The sequence below is a fragment of the Tupaia chinensis genome, unplaced genomic scaffold (assembly GCF_000334495.1).
Source record: "Tupaia chinensis unplaced genomic scaffold, TupChi_1.0 Scaffold000473_1, whole genome shotgun sequence".
NCBI lineage: Eukaryota > Metazoa > Chordata > Mammalia > Scandentia > Tupaiidae > Tupaia > Tupaia belangeri.
The window spans coordinates 2,418,794-2,434,505 of NW_006159982.1; the positions used below are offsets into that span (position 1 = coordinate 2,418,794).

Sequence of the window (15,712 nt, forward strand, 5' to 3'; positions counted from 1 at the left end):
CTGAATGCCTTGGGTTATTTTCATCAGGATTAAAAATGTGTCAACTTTATTGATGTTCTAACAGAATTCACGTGTCAATACTGTCACCAATATAAATCATGCCTCTGAAAATGCAGGCTATTTAGTTGCTACTTCTACTAACTCCTCCTCATCTCATAACCCAAATTATGCTTGAATAGAACATCACACAGTGAGGATTTGAGAAATCTCATATAGGATACTCTTTCTTTTATGGGAATAATTAAATAAGCAAACAAAAATGCAATACCGTTTCTATCACTTTAATCTACAGTTGTCAAAATTTTCTACTGATGGTACCTACTTTTTTTTTTAACACCTCTTATTTGTTAATCCTAAAAGTGCTACTGGAGAGTTTTGCTTCTGATATTAAAGAGTAATGTTGATTACACTTGAACGTTTTTATAATATACTTTCTAGATTGTGAATAAAAGTTACAGCTATGCTTCTGTAGGTATCAAATCTAGGCTGCCAGAATGTCACATCTAAAATAGTTTTGCTATAATTTTCATCTTTGTTCTGATATGATAGCAACATGAGGAAGAAACAGAAATAGCTTTTCTTTTTTTTTTTAAAAAAGAAAACACTAGAAGAAATAAACATCTCATGAAAAAATGCATCTTTCCGGAGTTAGAGATTCACTTTTCATGAGGTAACATTTAATAAGATGACACTTAGAAAAAGATAGCATGAGACACATTTTAGAGTAATGAAAAATAAGTCACAATGGAGAAAAGTACTGTCACTCTACCAGTTTAATTTGAATGTGAAATAGAAACAATGTTAACTTATTTTGAATTAAGCACATAGGCTATGAGATAGCACACCAAGGTTGACAGAGGGTGGCTTCTATTTCTAGACCCAACTTTCATTCATATTTTTATATTAAGGAAGAAACTAACTAGATCTACCTCAACTTGGTATTCATGGGAGAGGGTCTTCCTGCCGCTCATCCTCCTGCATACACAATGTATAAAATAGCTACAACTTGAATACATTTCTGTGATAGAAACATGTGTCATAGAACAGGCCCCATCTTTCCATATTAGCAAAGCAGAAAAAGTCATCTATGCACATTTGATCTCGTTACAAAGGAGGGAAATGAAGTTTTATTCTCATGAATAGTATCTTTTACAGAAGCTACAGCTTTTATTTTAAAAAGACACATTAGAAACTATATTAATAAGATTTAAAGTTAGTAGTTTTGTTGTTTTAATTTTGCTACAAGGCGTGTGAACTCGCCAAAGAAAGACAGAGAGAGAGAGAATAAGAGAGAATGAGAAAGTATCCCCCAGGGGGCCAGCCATGCTGCAATTCCTTCTACTCCATTCCCCTTTCAGAATTTTAGGCATAAACACACACACACACACACACACACACACACACACATACACACTTGGTGTATTTTTCAAGCCACAGTGCCCAGGACTTGAACAGTGCCATCGGCCATGTGGGATCGAGATGCTTTAACCACCATACTACTCGCTGGCCCTAAGGTTAGCTTTTATGCTATATTGAACTGAAGCATTTAAATCTTATTTTACAGATGAAACTGTGTTCATTTTGAATGCTCCCATTTAAAGATAATATCATTAGTGGAGTCTTGAAGAGTCATATGGAGGTCTCTAACCTCCTCGCAAAAGGCATACCCTGAGGAATTTATAAGTAATCTGAAAGGAATAGGAGTTAGAACCTATCTCCTATTATAAATTAATGACAACAAAGTCATACTCCTACAAGTCACTGTTTTCCCTAAAACATAAATGCGAAATTCTATCATCCCTTGCATTTTGTTCTCCCTTCTTTACATCCCGAATGAGAAGGAGAACACGCTGCACTAAGTTCTCAGCGGGTTTAGCTGGTCACTTACGAACCAAGGCAATGGTAGGTGCTGAACATTGTAAGGACAGATTGATGCTTAAAAAAAGGAGGTCGCCGCCCTCTTGTTAAGCCCTGGCTGATTCACATCAGCAGCATCCAGAATAACAGCACGTTCACCAGATTTTCTAAGTGATGAAAATGTCAGGAAACCCAAAGTTATGGTTCCCCCAACAACCATAACCTGGCCACTGTGCACAGAATTATGAAAGGAGAAAAGTTAGAAACTGACAAGTAAAATAAACTTGTAGCTACACGGAGTTCATGTCTACACAGGCAGGGCAGCGTTCTATAATGAGGCAATGGGCTGTGACTTTCAGAGAAAATCATCCCTTACCTAAGACAACCACAGGAACAAAAGTATTTTTTGGTTGAATTAAATTATCTAGATAATTGGCTCAATATTCCACTTTGTACATGTAGATTAAGAAAAAAAAAAGCGGCTAGAATGATCTGAATTTCAGTTGAAGATGATATCTTTAGATTAAATGGATTTATTTTACATACTAGAAACACATATCTCACCAAAATAGACCATTTAAACAAAGAAATTGATTTCAATTTATATTACTCTTACTAATACACTTAGAAAGAGCTGCATGGTAAATCTTAAGTTATTAGGTTGTTGGGAAAAGTCATGTATTTTTTTCTATGCAAAAATGCATTGTGATTTTCTTGGTGACTCATTAATTTTTACTTCTTAAAAGTTTATTTCTTTCTTTCTGCGTGTGTGTGTGTGTGTGTGTGTGTGTTTGTGAGTGTGAGAGAGAAAGAGAGAGAGACAGAGAGAGAACCTCCAAAGGGTGTTGATGCTGCAACTCATCCCAAGCCTTCAGCCACCCCTGGGTTACAGGCAAGTGTGTGCCTGGTGTATTCAAGGAGGTCTCTGGACCAGAACCAAGAACCTTCCCAGGTAGTACTGCCTCTCAAAGCATCACATCCAACAACTGCACCACTGTCAGGCCCCAACTTCACTTTCTTCTATCAACAGATGCATCATTTAAAAACTGATTCTAGGGACCAGAAGTTGGCATAATAGCTATGTTGCTGGACTCCCATGTAGTTGACCACACTTCAAGTTCCAGACCCGGTGGCTTAAACTCACGCTGAGTGTGTGTGCGTGCATGCCCAAGATCCTGAGAGGAGAATGGAGGAGAAGGGATTGTGGCGTGACCACCTCCCCCCCAGGGGGTGATTTCTCGCTTTCTGTCTCTCTGTCTCTCTCTATCTTTCTGGTGAGTGCACACACCCTATAGCAAAAACCTCTCCTAAATGAATAAATAATAAATAAATAAATAAATAAATAAATAAGAAAAAGAAAAACAAAAACTGATTCGAAGGATCAGCAGATGGTATAATGGTTACCTCGCTGGACTCTCACATAGTTGACCATGGTTTGAGTCCCGAACTCAGTGGCTTTAAAAAAACACCCAGGGGGGGGGGTTGTGGGGCCCAGAACGTGCCCAAGATCCCAAGAGAAGAATGGAGGAGAAGGGGCTATAGCATGGTAATCCCCCCAGGGGGTGATTTCTCACTTTCTGTCCCTCTCTATCTCTCTGGCGAGCACATGCATACTATAGCAAAAATCTCCCATTAAAAAAAAAAATAGCTGATTTTGAATGTAGCTATGTTGATACCAAGTCAAGATGGGAAGAAAATTCTCAATTTTTTCCTTTATTTATAAAGATGTAAGTTAAGAAGGAAATAGGGGATAGTGGAATCTGGATAGAATAGGAAATTACATAGCCCTCCTAGAGGAATTAAGATAGAACTCAATGAAAATTCCCTTAAGACACAGTCAGGCAAACAAATCAGCTAGATAAACAGAGGCCAAGAGGAAGGGCCATTAAGAAGCGCTAACATGGTGTGTGGCATCATGCCCTGAGGGCTCAGCTTTGCCCCACAATTATTCAAGAACCTTCCACCCCACCTCCAAGGATGGTGAGCCTTGGCTGCCATCAAAGTGGGCAAATGGCAGCATCTGACCAAACAAGGTCAGCTTCTTTCAACAGGAGAAACATCGTGCTCACCTGTGGACCAAGCCCGACTCTTCACTCAGATTTGTGAGCTGGCCCCTAACTTGTTTGCCCTACCAAAGGTAAAGGGCTAGAAAAAAACATGCCCACAGTATGAAGGCTAATGCCATTTATTCTGAATATCCAAAGAAATGCATATTGTTTTCCACCCAAGCTGTTTATAAGGGATTGTAGTTACTCAATTTTAAAAAAATCTTTGATAATTTTAGCAAAAAAAGATAACTTAAAATTTAGCATTGCGGGGGGTGGGAGTGATCAAAATCCCCTTAGCACGGCATTCCCTTCTAAGCTGCCATCATGGGTATGTCTATGTCAGATCATGTTTCAGTTTGATTTGTAAGGATGTAACTTTATTTCTTTCCTTAAATCTTACATTTGGATATCTCGCATGATAAAATGGTGGGATAATAGATATTTAACCGGCTTGACTCAATATTTCTTTTTTTTTTTTGAAGAGGTTTTGGCTTGACTCAATATTTCTTTTTTTTTTGAAGAGGTTTTTGCTATAGGGTGCGTGCGCTCTCCAGACAGACAGAGAGAGACAGAGAGACAGAAAGCAAGAAATCCCCCCCCAGGGGGGATGGCCATGCCACAATCCCTTCTCCTTCATTCTCCTCTCCGGATCTTGGGCACACATGCACACACGCCTGGTGTGAGTTTAAGCCACCGGGTCCGGGACTCGAACCACGATCGACTACGTGGGAGTCCAGCGACATAGCCATTACGCTAACTGCTGGTCCCTTGACTCAATATTTCTATAATGTATAAAAAGATCAAAATGTCACATTACGTCCCATAAATAAACACAATAACTATTTGTCAATATTTTTAAAAAAATCCTTAGAGGACTCACTAAAAATTTAAAAGTAAGATTCTTGCTTTGGTTTCTAATTCTTTTAAGTTTTTTTGTTGTTGTTTTGTTTTTGTTTTTGTTTGCTATAGGATGTGTGCATTCACCAGAGAGAGCCGGGGGTGGGGGTTGGGGGAGATATTGAGAAATCACTCCCCAGGAAGGTGGCCATACTGCAATCTGTTCTCCTCTCCTCTTTTCAGGATCTTGGGCATGCATGCACACACATCTGGGGTGTTTTTAAAGCCACTGGGTCTGGGACTTGAACTGCACAGTCAGTCATATGGAATCCAGTGCCTTAATCACCAATATTCCCCCCCCCAAGTTTATTTATTTATTCCATAAGTGAGCGAGACAGAGAAAGAGAAACAGCAGCCCACGATGGAGTATTCATGCCATGATTATAAGTGAGCAAGCAGCCCACGATGGAGTATTCATGCCATGATCTACCCCAGCTTCAGCCAGCCCTGGATCATGGGTGTGCATACACCCAGCACATTCAAGAAGGTCTTCAGCTCCAAACTGGAACCTTCTCGTGTCGATCTGCCTTGTGGAGGGTTGCATTTTTCTATTGCACCACAGTCTAGCCCCATGGTTGTAACTCTTTGGTAAGTTTTTTCTTCTTCTATGAAAAGACAAAATTAATGTTTCTGCCAAACATCTCATGACTGAATCTTAGATTTAGTCATTTAAAATCATCAGGTTCTATTAATTTAGGAAATTGTTATATTTAATGTAATTAGAGTTCACAGATCATAGGCAGTTATATTTCTAAATGCTTTTGCTAGGCAGAATTGGTGACTCTGTAGTTAACTGTGATGACAGTAATGACTATGTAGGTGACCCTCCCTGGAGGTGGGGAGTTAGGGATGGGCTTTTCCACTAGAACAGGAGCTCTTTGAGGGAAAGGGCTATGCTGTACCCCTCTTTCCTTCCTGATCACAGTGCCTGGGCACACCATAAGCAAAAACAAATGACTGAATAAACACATTCCTTCAACTGAAGTGATAATCAATAGGGATGCTGAATTAACTAAGTAATGAATTGAAGATAGTTGAGAATTGTATAATGACCCTCATAATTCAGGCTGATCAATAAGAATCTGCTAATAATTGATCATTTTTGATTCAATGATAGTGATAATTTCATGTGATTTGCTCAGTTAAATGTATATACTGCTGCTCTCCAAAGAATCTTCAAGTATCTATAGTCGTTCCCCAGCATAACCCTTTAAGATGGCAGGGGAATTTTCATCAGTTTTGTTGCCCCACCCCACCCTCACGCCCAGCCCCAAATAAATTAATATTCCCAAGGCACAGAGAAATGAAATAAACAACTCTTGATGGAGTTAACATGTTCTTTCATTTAAAGAATGCTTGGCTGCCCCTGTGTGCCAGACACTGCTAGGGATGGTGGGTGGGGAAGTCATAAGGGCAGAGCCCCTGCCTTGGATTAAACAGATCTGGTGACATGATGTTACATCCAGACAAGTCACCAGGCCAGAACATGACAACAATAATAGTGATACGTTAGGGGATGTGCCATAGAAAGACACTAAAGGGTAGCTGATTCAGAGCAGGAAGAGAGCAGGCAGGAAAGCCCTCTTGGAGGAAGGAACTTCTAGGTCAGGACTTGATGGAGGGAGCAATGGGGAGACTCTGAGTGTGTGATGGCTGCAACAATGGAGGTACTGAACATAATGCCAACGTGGCTGGAGCACAGAAGCCTCAGGGAGGTAGAGAGACAAAGGCAGAGTTGTAAACAGGGTTCCACTTGAGAGGGTTCAGAACATACTTGCTCATTTATAGGTAAGGAGAAATAGTCAGTCTGGTAGAAAGAAAAGCTATTGAAAAACATGATGAAGTTTTTTGTAAAATAATATTCATGTTTTTGAAATTAAATTATGGGGACCAGCACATGGCACAGTGCTTAGGTTGCTGGGCTCCCACATGGCTGACTGTGGTTCAAGTCCCAGACCTGGCAGCTTGCAACACACTGGACATGTGTGTATGCATGCATACCCAAAATCATAAGAGGAGAATGGAGAAGTGATTGCGATATGGCCGTCCTCCTCAGGGGGTGACTTCTCGCTTTCTGTCTCTCTGTCTTTCTGGCAAGCACATGCACCTTATAGCAAAAATCTCTCTAAAAATCATTTTAAAAAGAAATTCAAGTACATGGCTTAGACTCGTGAAGTTTTATTAGTTACTTAATCCTATCCACCTCATTCTATGGAAACCAAACAGAAGCCCAGAGAAGTTAAGTAATTTGCCCAAGGTCACAAAGCTAGTTCTCCAGCACAGGAGGGAACATCCCAGATCTCCTAACTCTCCCATGCAGTACTCTTTTATGATGCAGCCTATTTCTTAATTTCTTTGAACTCTAGATCAAATTTTTTTCAAGCTCCTATCCTGTTTACTACATGTTTTTTTTGGTAGATCGAATCAATGGCATATAAACAATTACTTCCCAGAAATAGCAAGTGTTTTATAAGTGCCCAGTAATTTTCCTACTTTTGTATATGTTTGCTATTTCCTAATTCCTCTGTTAAGTTTCATATCTGGATAGAGCTGTGACAAAGGCAATAGGTTAAGGCTCAAACATCTACAGGTTTGACTTCAAAAGGCTTATTTTTAAGCATGTAGTTAAGTTGGCAAACATTAAACATGCTGTTACAGTTCGATGATTAATGCCACAGATAATAACCAAACATGTTTTATTGCATAACTGATAACATACACAATGAAGACACTAAGATACTTTGAACTATTCCACATGCCCCAAACTAAATGCCAGCATTTGTTTTTATAGTTTTTGTAATCTCACCTGCTAAGACCCTTATCTTCATAAAACCACTGAGTTCCTGAATAAATATTGTGCCACAGATTTAAATCTTCTGGGGGATTTGATGCAAGTGGTTGCTGGATTTTACGTCTCAGAAGCTCATATCTAAAGCAAAAAACAAGCAGGGACAGTGGGATTATCTCAACTAATGTTATTACCAAAATTCAGGTTGTTTTGTGGTATGTGTTTGAGTGATGCATGTACATACTCACTAAAAATAACATGTTAACTTTACAATTATAAAGTTTTTTCAGATAAACTTTTTTCTGATTCAAGTTTCATATATTCAATTGTTTTGAAACAATCAGCTACCTTCATGTTTTACTATTATCAACAAGAATGATAACATTTTAGACTTCTTTTATGTCAGATTTACCAAGTCTTTATTGCTAGTTTCACATAAAGTAGATACACAAAAGCTTTTCAAGTTAATGATTTCCTGAGACTTCTAACATCAATACTTTATAAACAGTGATAATATTCTCCACTCCATATTCTTGGCCAAGTGTCAAGTTCAGGTTGTTACAAACCTATTTCTGAATCACCACACTTTCTTTTCTTTCATTTTATCTATATTCCTGACCACATTCTTTACAAGTTTCCAGATAATAGTAATATAACAAAAAAATTGCATGTTAGCTTTAGAAATTTGAGACGTGTTTGTGCAAATGTATCATAAAGAACACATGTCAGGTTTGCCTAATGTATAATTAAAACAGATTTTGAAAATTCAGAGGATTATGTCGAGAATCTTCAGAAAATAGTGATTATTTTTTATTTATTTTTAATTCACAACATGATGGTGATGTTTGTACTTTGATGAACTTTTTGGTTCTTCATAAGTCAAGATATACAATGTGATACATGAAAGTTATGAGATAGAAATAATATCCAGTGAGGAATTAGTTCTGTTATAGAAGTAAAAACCTTTTTCCCAACTTCTTGGAAAGATAAAACCATAGCAAAACCCAATAGTACAGTCACTTTCTTTTACCTCAAGTTAGGTCCATTTGGCTTGGAGGGTGGTTGCCAAGAAATCCCAACACACGATTCACTGAGTGGAATCGCTGACAATGGGCCAACGCCCTGAGGTAGCGTGGGGTGGGTGGTGGCATGGGTAGGTAAGCTCTCCGTGCATCCTCCTAGATACCCGTTACCCCCAGAGCAAGCAACAACGGTGACAGAATAGTTGGTGAAAGGAATCAGATGAGTAATTGTGTGACTTAACGCTAAGGAAGTCACGTTGGTTATTGTCACATGAGGGTCGGGCATGCGGATCTCATAGCTAAGCATGTCTCCATTCTGCATGAGTGGGGGTTCCCAAGTGACCTAAAATAAAGGATATACTTAGCATCAGTGTGGCAGGACAGGAACAGAGCAACTGAAGTTCACAAAGCCTGGAATTCTGCACTGTCTTAGATTCAGTTAAGTCATTTTCTAAATGCCTGCTTCCTACTTAGCCTTTTGCACTAGACAGTAATGAAGGGTTTGGGATCAATTAGCAGTACACCAGGAACTAAATGAAATGCTGTTTCCTGGGTCTGGCTTTTAGTCTTGATACTTTCTAGGACTGTCAGAATAATACACACCGTAGTGATTCATCTCCACACCAGGGGTTCTGAAGGACACAGAGCAAACACATGGAGGAAATTCACACATCCACATGCATCAATAGGGCAGCCACAGGATTTGATAGTTTTCTTGTTTATAACTCAATTAAATGAAACATCAGAATCCCTTGCTTTTCATTGTTAGTGTGCATGCTAAATAAGTCACTTTTTTTCCGAGGGTGAAAGAGAAATCATTGTTCGCATTTTCTGTGGATGCACAACTGAGTTCCTGGATTTTGCTCATACAGACATGTATATAATTTAGCAAGTAAAGCAATAACATTTCCTGTTCTCAAGGAGAAGAGATGTATAGAAAACTTTTTAAAAGGCAAGCGAAGGAGGACCCTGCTCAGCTAGCACATGGGCTTGAGCATCAGAATGAAGCACATTAGTTTGTCATGGAATATCATGATGTCTAAAGTGTGTTTACTTCTCTAGCTAAATTTTGCAGGAACATAGTGGTAACACACTTATGGTCTTGTAGGGGGACAAGGACCCTGTAAAAATGTGCACAGGCCATTAAAAAATCTCTTATTTATATGCTATCTGCGTCATCTTTTTCATTATTGCCTTGTAGTGTCTCTTATATGAATACATACCTTAGGGTACAAATTTTATTTTCTAAATAGTCAGCTTTTGAGAGCTGGGCCTAAATTATATATGCATTTAGTGTCATGCTTACAGCAGTGGTATTTGGAAAGTAATTATAATCATGGCCAGTTAGATTATATGTTTTCCCTTAGAATATAGTTATTTTGAAAATTTAATAGACAGATTTCCACAAGATGATATATGGATATTTGTGTTTGTTAACTATATACAAAATCAAAGTCAAAAAGCAGGAATAGAAATATTGAAATAGAGACTGGGAACAGTAGATGGTGTAACGGTTATGTTGCTGGACTCCCACTTAGTCGACCGAGGTTCAAGTCCTGGATCTGGTGGCTTAAACTCACACCTGGTGTGTGTGTGTGTGTGTGTGTGTGTGTGTGTGTGTCTGTGCCCAAAATCCTGAAAGGAGAATGGAGGAGAATAGACTGTGGTGTGGCCATCCCTTCTGTGAGGTGATTTCTTATTTTCTATCTCTCTGGGATGTGCACATGCCCTAAAATCTCTCTTAAAAAAGAAAGAAAAAAGGAAATAGAGACTAATAAAAATTATACATATTAAAGAGGAAATGTTTTCTCCAGAAGAAAAAGCACCTGAAACTTTTACAAGAGTACTCTTATAATCACTGGTGATGAAATGGGTTTCTACCGTATGTTAGTTAGGCAGTTGTTGGATGATTGCTGAGATAATTTACAATTTAGTGATGGGCTAATATCTATCCAAATGTTATGACATGGCCTGAAATCACAATTAGTTTTATCCTTCCTGGAAAATAACTTCCAAAAAGAGATGCAGTTTAAAACGCTTTAAATCTGTCCCTTATAAGCACAGAAGGTTTGTCTGGATGCCAAAAAGATCAAAGAAACTTAAGCTAACAAAGATTATAGAACAGCCACTGGGGTCTATTGGTTTTGGAGGTACAATACTTTCGAAACATGAGTCAAGGTCAAATTCAGGGGGCTTCCTGGTATTTGTAACATAAATGAAAGAAGGAAAAGTTAACATAGTTAAATTCAACCTGACTAACCTGAGAAATAAGACTTCCTCTCAAATCAGAATATTCTGAGAATTCAGGTCCTAGTTTGGCAACCCTCGAAAGAATGAAAACGTAGGAAGTAGTCTGTGTTAGTAGTTAAGCTAACTGTGAATTGATTTGAAACTCAGTATTGAGGCTGAGAAAAGCATTCATGAGCTGAACTTGAATAAGATATCTACCAGCAGAGATTAAGAGATTCAATGTAATGACTCTGGAGACAGTCATTTGAAGATCTAAAAATCCTCTAATTTCTCTACTATAGATGTTTACATCCAAAAATTAGCCATTTTTCTCACTTTCTAAAAAGCTACTAACTTGGAAAATATGTATCTTTTGTCAGTAGTGAGTTAGAGGAAATAAATCTACTTCTGCAAAAAACTCGAAGACTATATAAAACAACCTTTAAAACAAGGTGGAGGACATTATAATTACAGTCAGTTGGCTAACATTAATGGTATCTAATCTGATAACCCTCCTGAAAATATCCTGGAGCCATTATTAAAAATAAATGTGTCCAAGATTTTTAAGGAACCAGTTAGCTAAATATTAGATGATACCCTTTCTTATGCTTAAAACCACACTTACTACAGTATGGTTAGAATGCATGAGATTAAAACTTTTGGTTAGTTTATTTCTCTTGTTTTATATATACATTTTATATAGAAGGATTATGAAATATTGTTGTATCCCCTAAACCTCAGACCACAGAGAATGTTCTTTATCTCTGATAGGCAAGAGATATGTTCTCTAAAGCAATTCCTTTATGTTAAAGTGTTTTAAAGTAGAATTATAACTTTGTTTTTGAAGACATTTTCTTTGCTATAGGACGCATGTGCTCACCAGACAGAGAGACAGAGAGACAGAAAGCGAGAAATCACCCCCCCAGCGGGGATGGCCATGCCGCAATCCCTTCTCCTTCATTCTCCTCTCGGGATTTTGGGCATGCATGCACACGCGCCCAGCGTGAGTTTTAAGCCACCGGGTCCTGGATGCGAATGGTGGTCAACTACATGGGAGTCCAGAGACATAGCCATTATGCTAACTGCTGGTCCCAGTAGAATTATAACTTCTCACAGAAAATAACTTTTATTTCAGAGATGGTTTGCCTATCATAAGATTGTCTCTTATTTGAGTATAGTTATTAAGTAGATTTTCATTTTTCTCTTTAGTTATTTTAAGTTTTCAGAAAATAGAACAGGTAGGTGGGTGGTATGGGATTTAAGGAGCCACAGTCTCTTTTTACTTATTTATTTTTTTGAGAGATTTTTGCTATAGGGTGCATGTGTTTGCTGGAAAACCAGAGAGACAGAAAGTGAGAAATCGTCCCCTGGGGGGATGGTCATGCTGCATTTCCCTCTCCTCCATTCTCTTGGCATACACATATGCCCGACATGAGTTTTAAGCCACTGAGTCTGGGACTAGGACCATGGTTGTCCATGTGGAAGTCCACCAATGTAACTATTACACCATCTGCTGGTCCCATCTTTTTTTTTTTTTTTTTTTTTTTTTTTTATTTTTTTTTGCTTAGTTTTTTTTAAGTTTTTTTGCCATAGGGTACATGTGTTTGCTGGAGAGAGACAGTGAGAACAAAAGTGAGAGGAAAACTGAGAAATCATCGCCCCAGAGAAGACCATGCTATAATCCCTTCTACTTCATTCTCCTAGGATTTTGGGCATACACACACACACACACACACACACACTCCTGGTGTGATTTTCAAGCCACCAGGTCCAAGACTTGAACTGTGGTGAACCATGTGGGAGTCCAGCACCTTAACCACCATGCCACTTGCTGGCCCCAGGAGCTACTGTCTTTTAACAACTCTTCTAGATTCCTGAAAAATGATTCTAAAAAAATCATGGCACCTTCACATCTCCCTGTTTTAAGCAAAAACAGACATGCAGGTTAGCTGACTTAAGGCCTAAAAATATGAACGCATATAAAAACTGACATACTATCTTCTTTAACTCCATCAAACTATATTTATTTAACTTTGTCAATAGGAATATTGGTGAAGATTGATATAATTGGTTGAGAATGCACTAAGAAGAAATGTTTCAGATGTTTGATCCATGCCATGTCACTAAAGCTGTACAGGGGCCATCTGGTAGTGTGGTGGTTAAGATAGTTGGATCCAACAAGGCCAACTGTATGGTTCGAATCCTGGACCCAGCTTGAGAAAAACACATGAGACACATATGGGTATATGCCCAAAATCCCAAGAGGAAAATGGAGGAGAGGAAATTGTGGTGTGGCCATCCCCCTTGGTGGTGATTTCTCTCTCTTTCTCTCCTTCTTTCTCTGTCTCTGTCTGTCTCCAAGTGAACGTGGCCTATAGCAAACTAAGGGAGAAAATGCTCTGTGACTTCGCGCAAAACATTCAACACCTCTGGATTTTTGTAACCTCGGTGTATGAGGTGAAGAGACAATCTTTGCCCTCTTATTGAGACTAAGATTACTTTTAGAATCTTAAGATTCTAAGACTACTTAAAAGAAGATACAAATGTACCATAGGGAAGGATTCTGTGGAAATATTTGACTCCTTTATAGCAATTCCTTTTTTTGTAAGTTTATTTATCCATTTCTTCCATCAGAGAAAGAAAGAGACATGTTCCACTCCTGGCCTCAGCCAACCTGGATCACAGGCACCCAGATAAGCTTTATAGCCACAACACTTACTGTGGTAAAGTTTTATCATCTTTCTGAACATAATATAAGCCAATAATATTAAAACACAAATATGGTACTTCAAACCATTTAAATACATATTATCTAGTACTGAAATTGGTCGAACATTTCTGCTGATTCTTTTCATTGATAATTTTTAATTTTCTAGTTATAAAATGAGAATTACTAAGACATGAATTTTTAAGAAACATTATTTAATGTTTAAATTTATTATTATTACTATTATTATTAATTTGTTATAGGGTGTGTGTGCTTACCAGAGAGAGACAGAGAGAAAGAGAAAGAGGGAAAATGAGAAAACAAGCCTCTAGTCTGGGACTTGAACCACAATTGGCCATGTGGTAGTAGGGTATGTTAACCATCATGCCACCTGCTAGCCCCTAAAAGATGTGAATTTTTAAAAAGTTATTACTAGTGTAATAATTTCAGAGATCTTTTTAGAGATCCTTATATTCCTGATCAGGGGATACGAGTTTCAGGGGAGTGTTCATGAGATACAATTCCCTCGTCCAGCTAGTCTACCCTTCCCTAGCAAGCTGAAATACCATGTCCGTTGTTAAATCTTAGATGATATTAGAAAATCAAAAGAAAGGAAAAAATAAAGAGAAAGCCAGGCAACTTGTTCTGGATACTTCTGATCATTGTTTAGATGTGCTAGATCAAATAGAACTGTGCATTGAGCTGTTACTCTTCTAAAAAAATATGAATTCTTTTTCAAATCTGCCACAATCAGCAGTACTTAGCTACAAAATTTTTGCTTGAAAAAAATCCAGAACAATGTCTATTATGTAGCTTTGCCTCTGTGAACGGACTGTTTGTTATGTTGCATCCTATTGATTGGTTCTGTGACCAAAGTTTTTCAAAATTCCTCCAGGATTGAAAAGAAAAGTCACTTCTCAAATAATTAATAACTTCAGGGGTGTTTTTGTTTTGTTTTGTTTTCTTTTCTTTTGCTTTGTTTGTTCATTTTTGCCTTGAATGAAGAATCATTCTGCAGGTTGCCCAATTCATAGAATAAATATCGGGTTATCAAGCGCTTAAAATGAATTTTCTTTTGGTGTTTAGCCAACAAAATTCTGCACACTTGTGCTATTTCTATCAAAAAGGGGTGTTGCTTTGATCAACCTCATAGTCAAACTAATAAAGATTTTTTGAAAATAGCTTATAGTTTGTAGGTTAAATTTTTGCAACAGTTTACACTGTTTAGCATCACCTAGTGTTTATTTATGGTGGAGAACAGCGAACACACACCATAGATCCAAGTAATAATTCCAACAGATGAACTTTTCTGTTATGCAAATGTCTTTGTTTTGTGCTCTGGTGAGCAGGCTACTGTACCAATGCTTTTGGCAGTAGTACAAGACTGAATCCATGGAAGCATGTGTGTATTTACACAAAAGAGGCTTCTCAGCTACAAAACTCCCTCCTGTTTGGTTACACTAATTTCCCTTGAATGAAGTTTGTATGCCAGCCAAAACAATGGTAGTTATCCTGTCCTCTAGAGTTCATTCCCAATAGAATGAGGTGAATAATTGAACATTTTCTAGATCGCCCATTAATACGCTACTTTTATTTCTCTCTCCCTATCATTTTGATTCTTTGATTATTAAAAAAAATACCAGAATATTGGGAATGGGAACTTTGGTTAATATGCTAATCCATTCCTCTGCATTTTCCCATCTCTTCTCATTTTCTGATCTATTTAAATCTGACGTGGTGGTTAAGCTAAGCATCCCATTGTGGCATTCAAAGTATTTCAGGTGTGTGAGGCAAATGGAAGCATCTCAACAATATAATTAAGGGGATTCAGGGAGAAATGAAAAAACTGACATCGATTTCAAGATAGTTTGGGCCAAAGGCCAAAAACCCAGTTTCTCCAGCGAATGCCTAAAACAACAAATGCGACTGTTTTGTCAGTAGATGGCTCTGTTCAACACAGAGTCAACCCAGGGTGAATTCTTGGCTTCAAAGGACACAGAGCACTCAGCGTCTTACCTTGACTGCATCGGGTCCTAACACATGAACCACGGGTGGCTGTACCCCAGCAGGCCGTGAGGGTCTTGTGGTAACTTCCACCCAAGCACTGCTGTTTGTACCTCCATTAAAAGTGCTCATCAGTAGCCGGTATTCATATTTTGTCCAT

General features: G+C 38.2%; 1 protein-coding gene across 1 annotated transcript in view; it reads right to left on the bottom strand.

Moving 5' to 3' along the window:
- USH2A (usherin) overlaps positions 1-15,712 on the bottom strand; it is an 819,384-nt gene that overhangs the window by 264,389 nt on the left and 539,283 nt on the right. Inside the window, exons 40-42 of the mRNA XM_006155854.1 lie at positions 15,565-15,712; positions 8,621-8,955; positions 7,609-7,731 (exon numbers count right to left, since the gene is read on the bottom strand). The exon at positions 15,565-15,712 is cut by the window's right edge and continues 481 nt beyond it. Coding sequence (XP_006155916.1) covers positions 7,609-7,731; positions 8,621-8,955; positions 15,565-15,712 — 606 coding nt within the window. The remainder of the gene's footprint in view (positions 1-7,608; positions 7,732-8,620; positions 8,956-15,564) is intronic.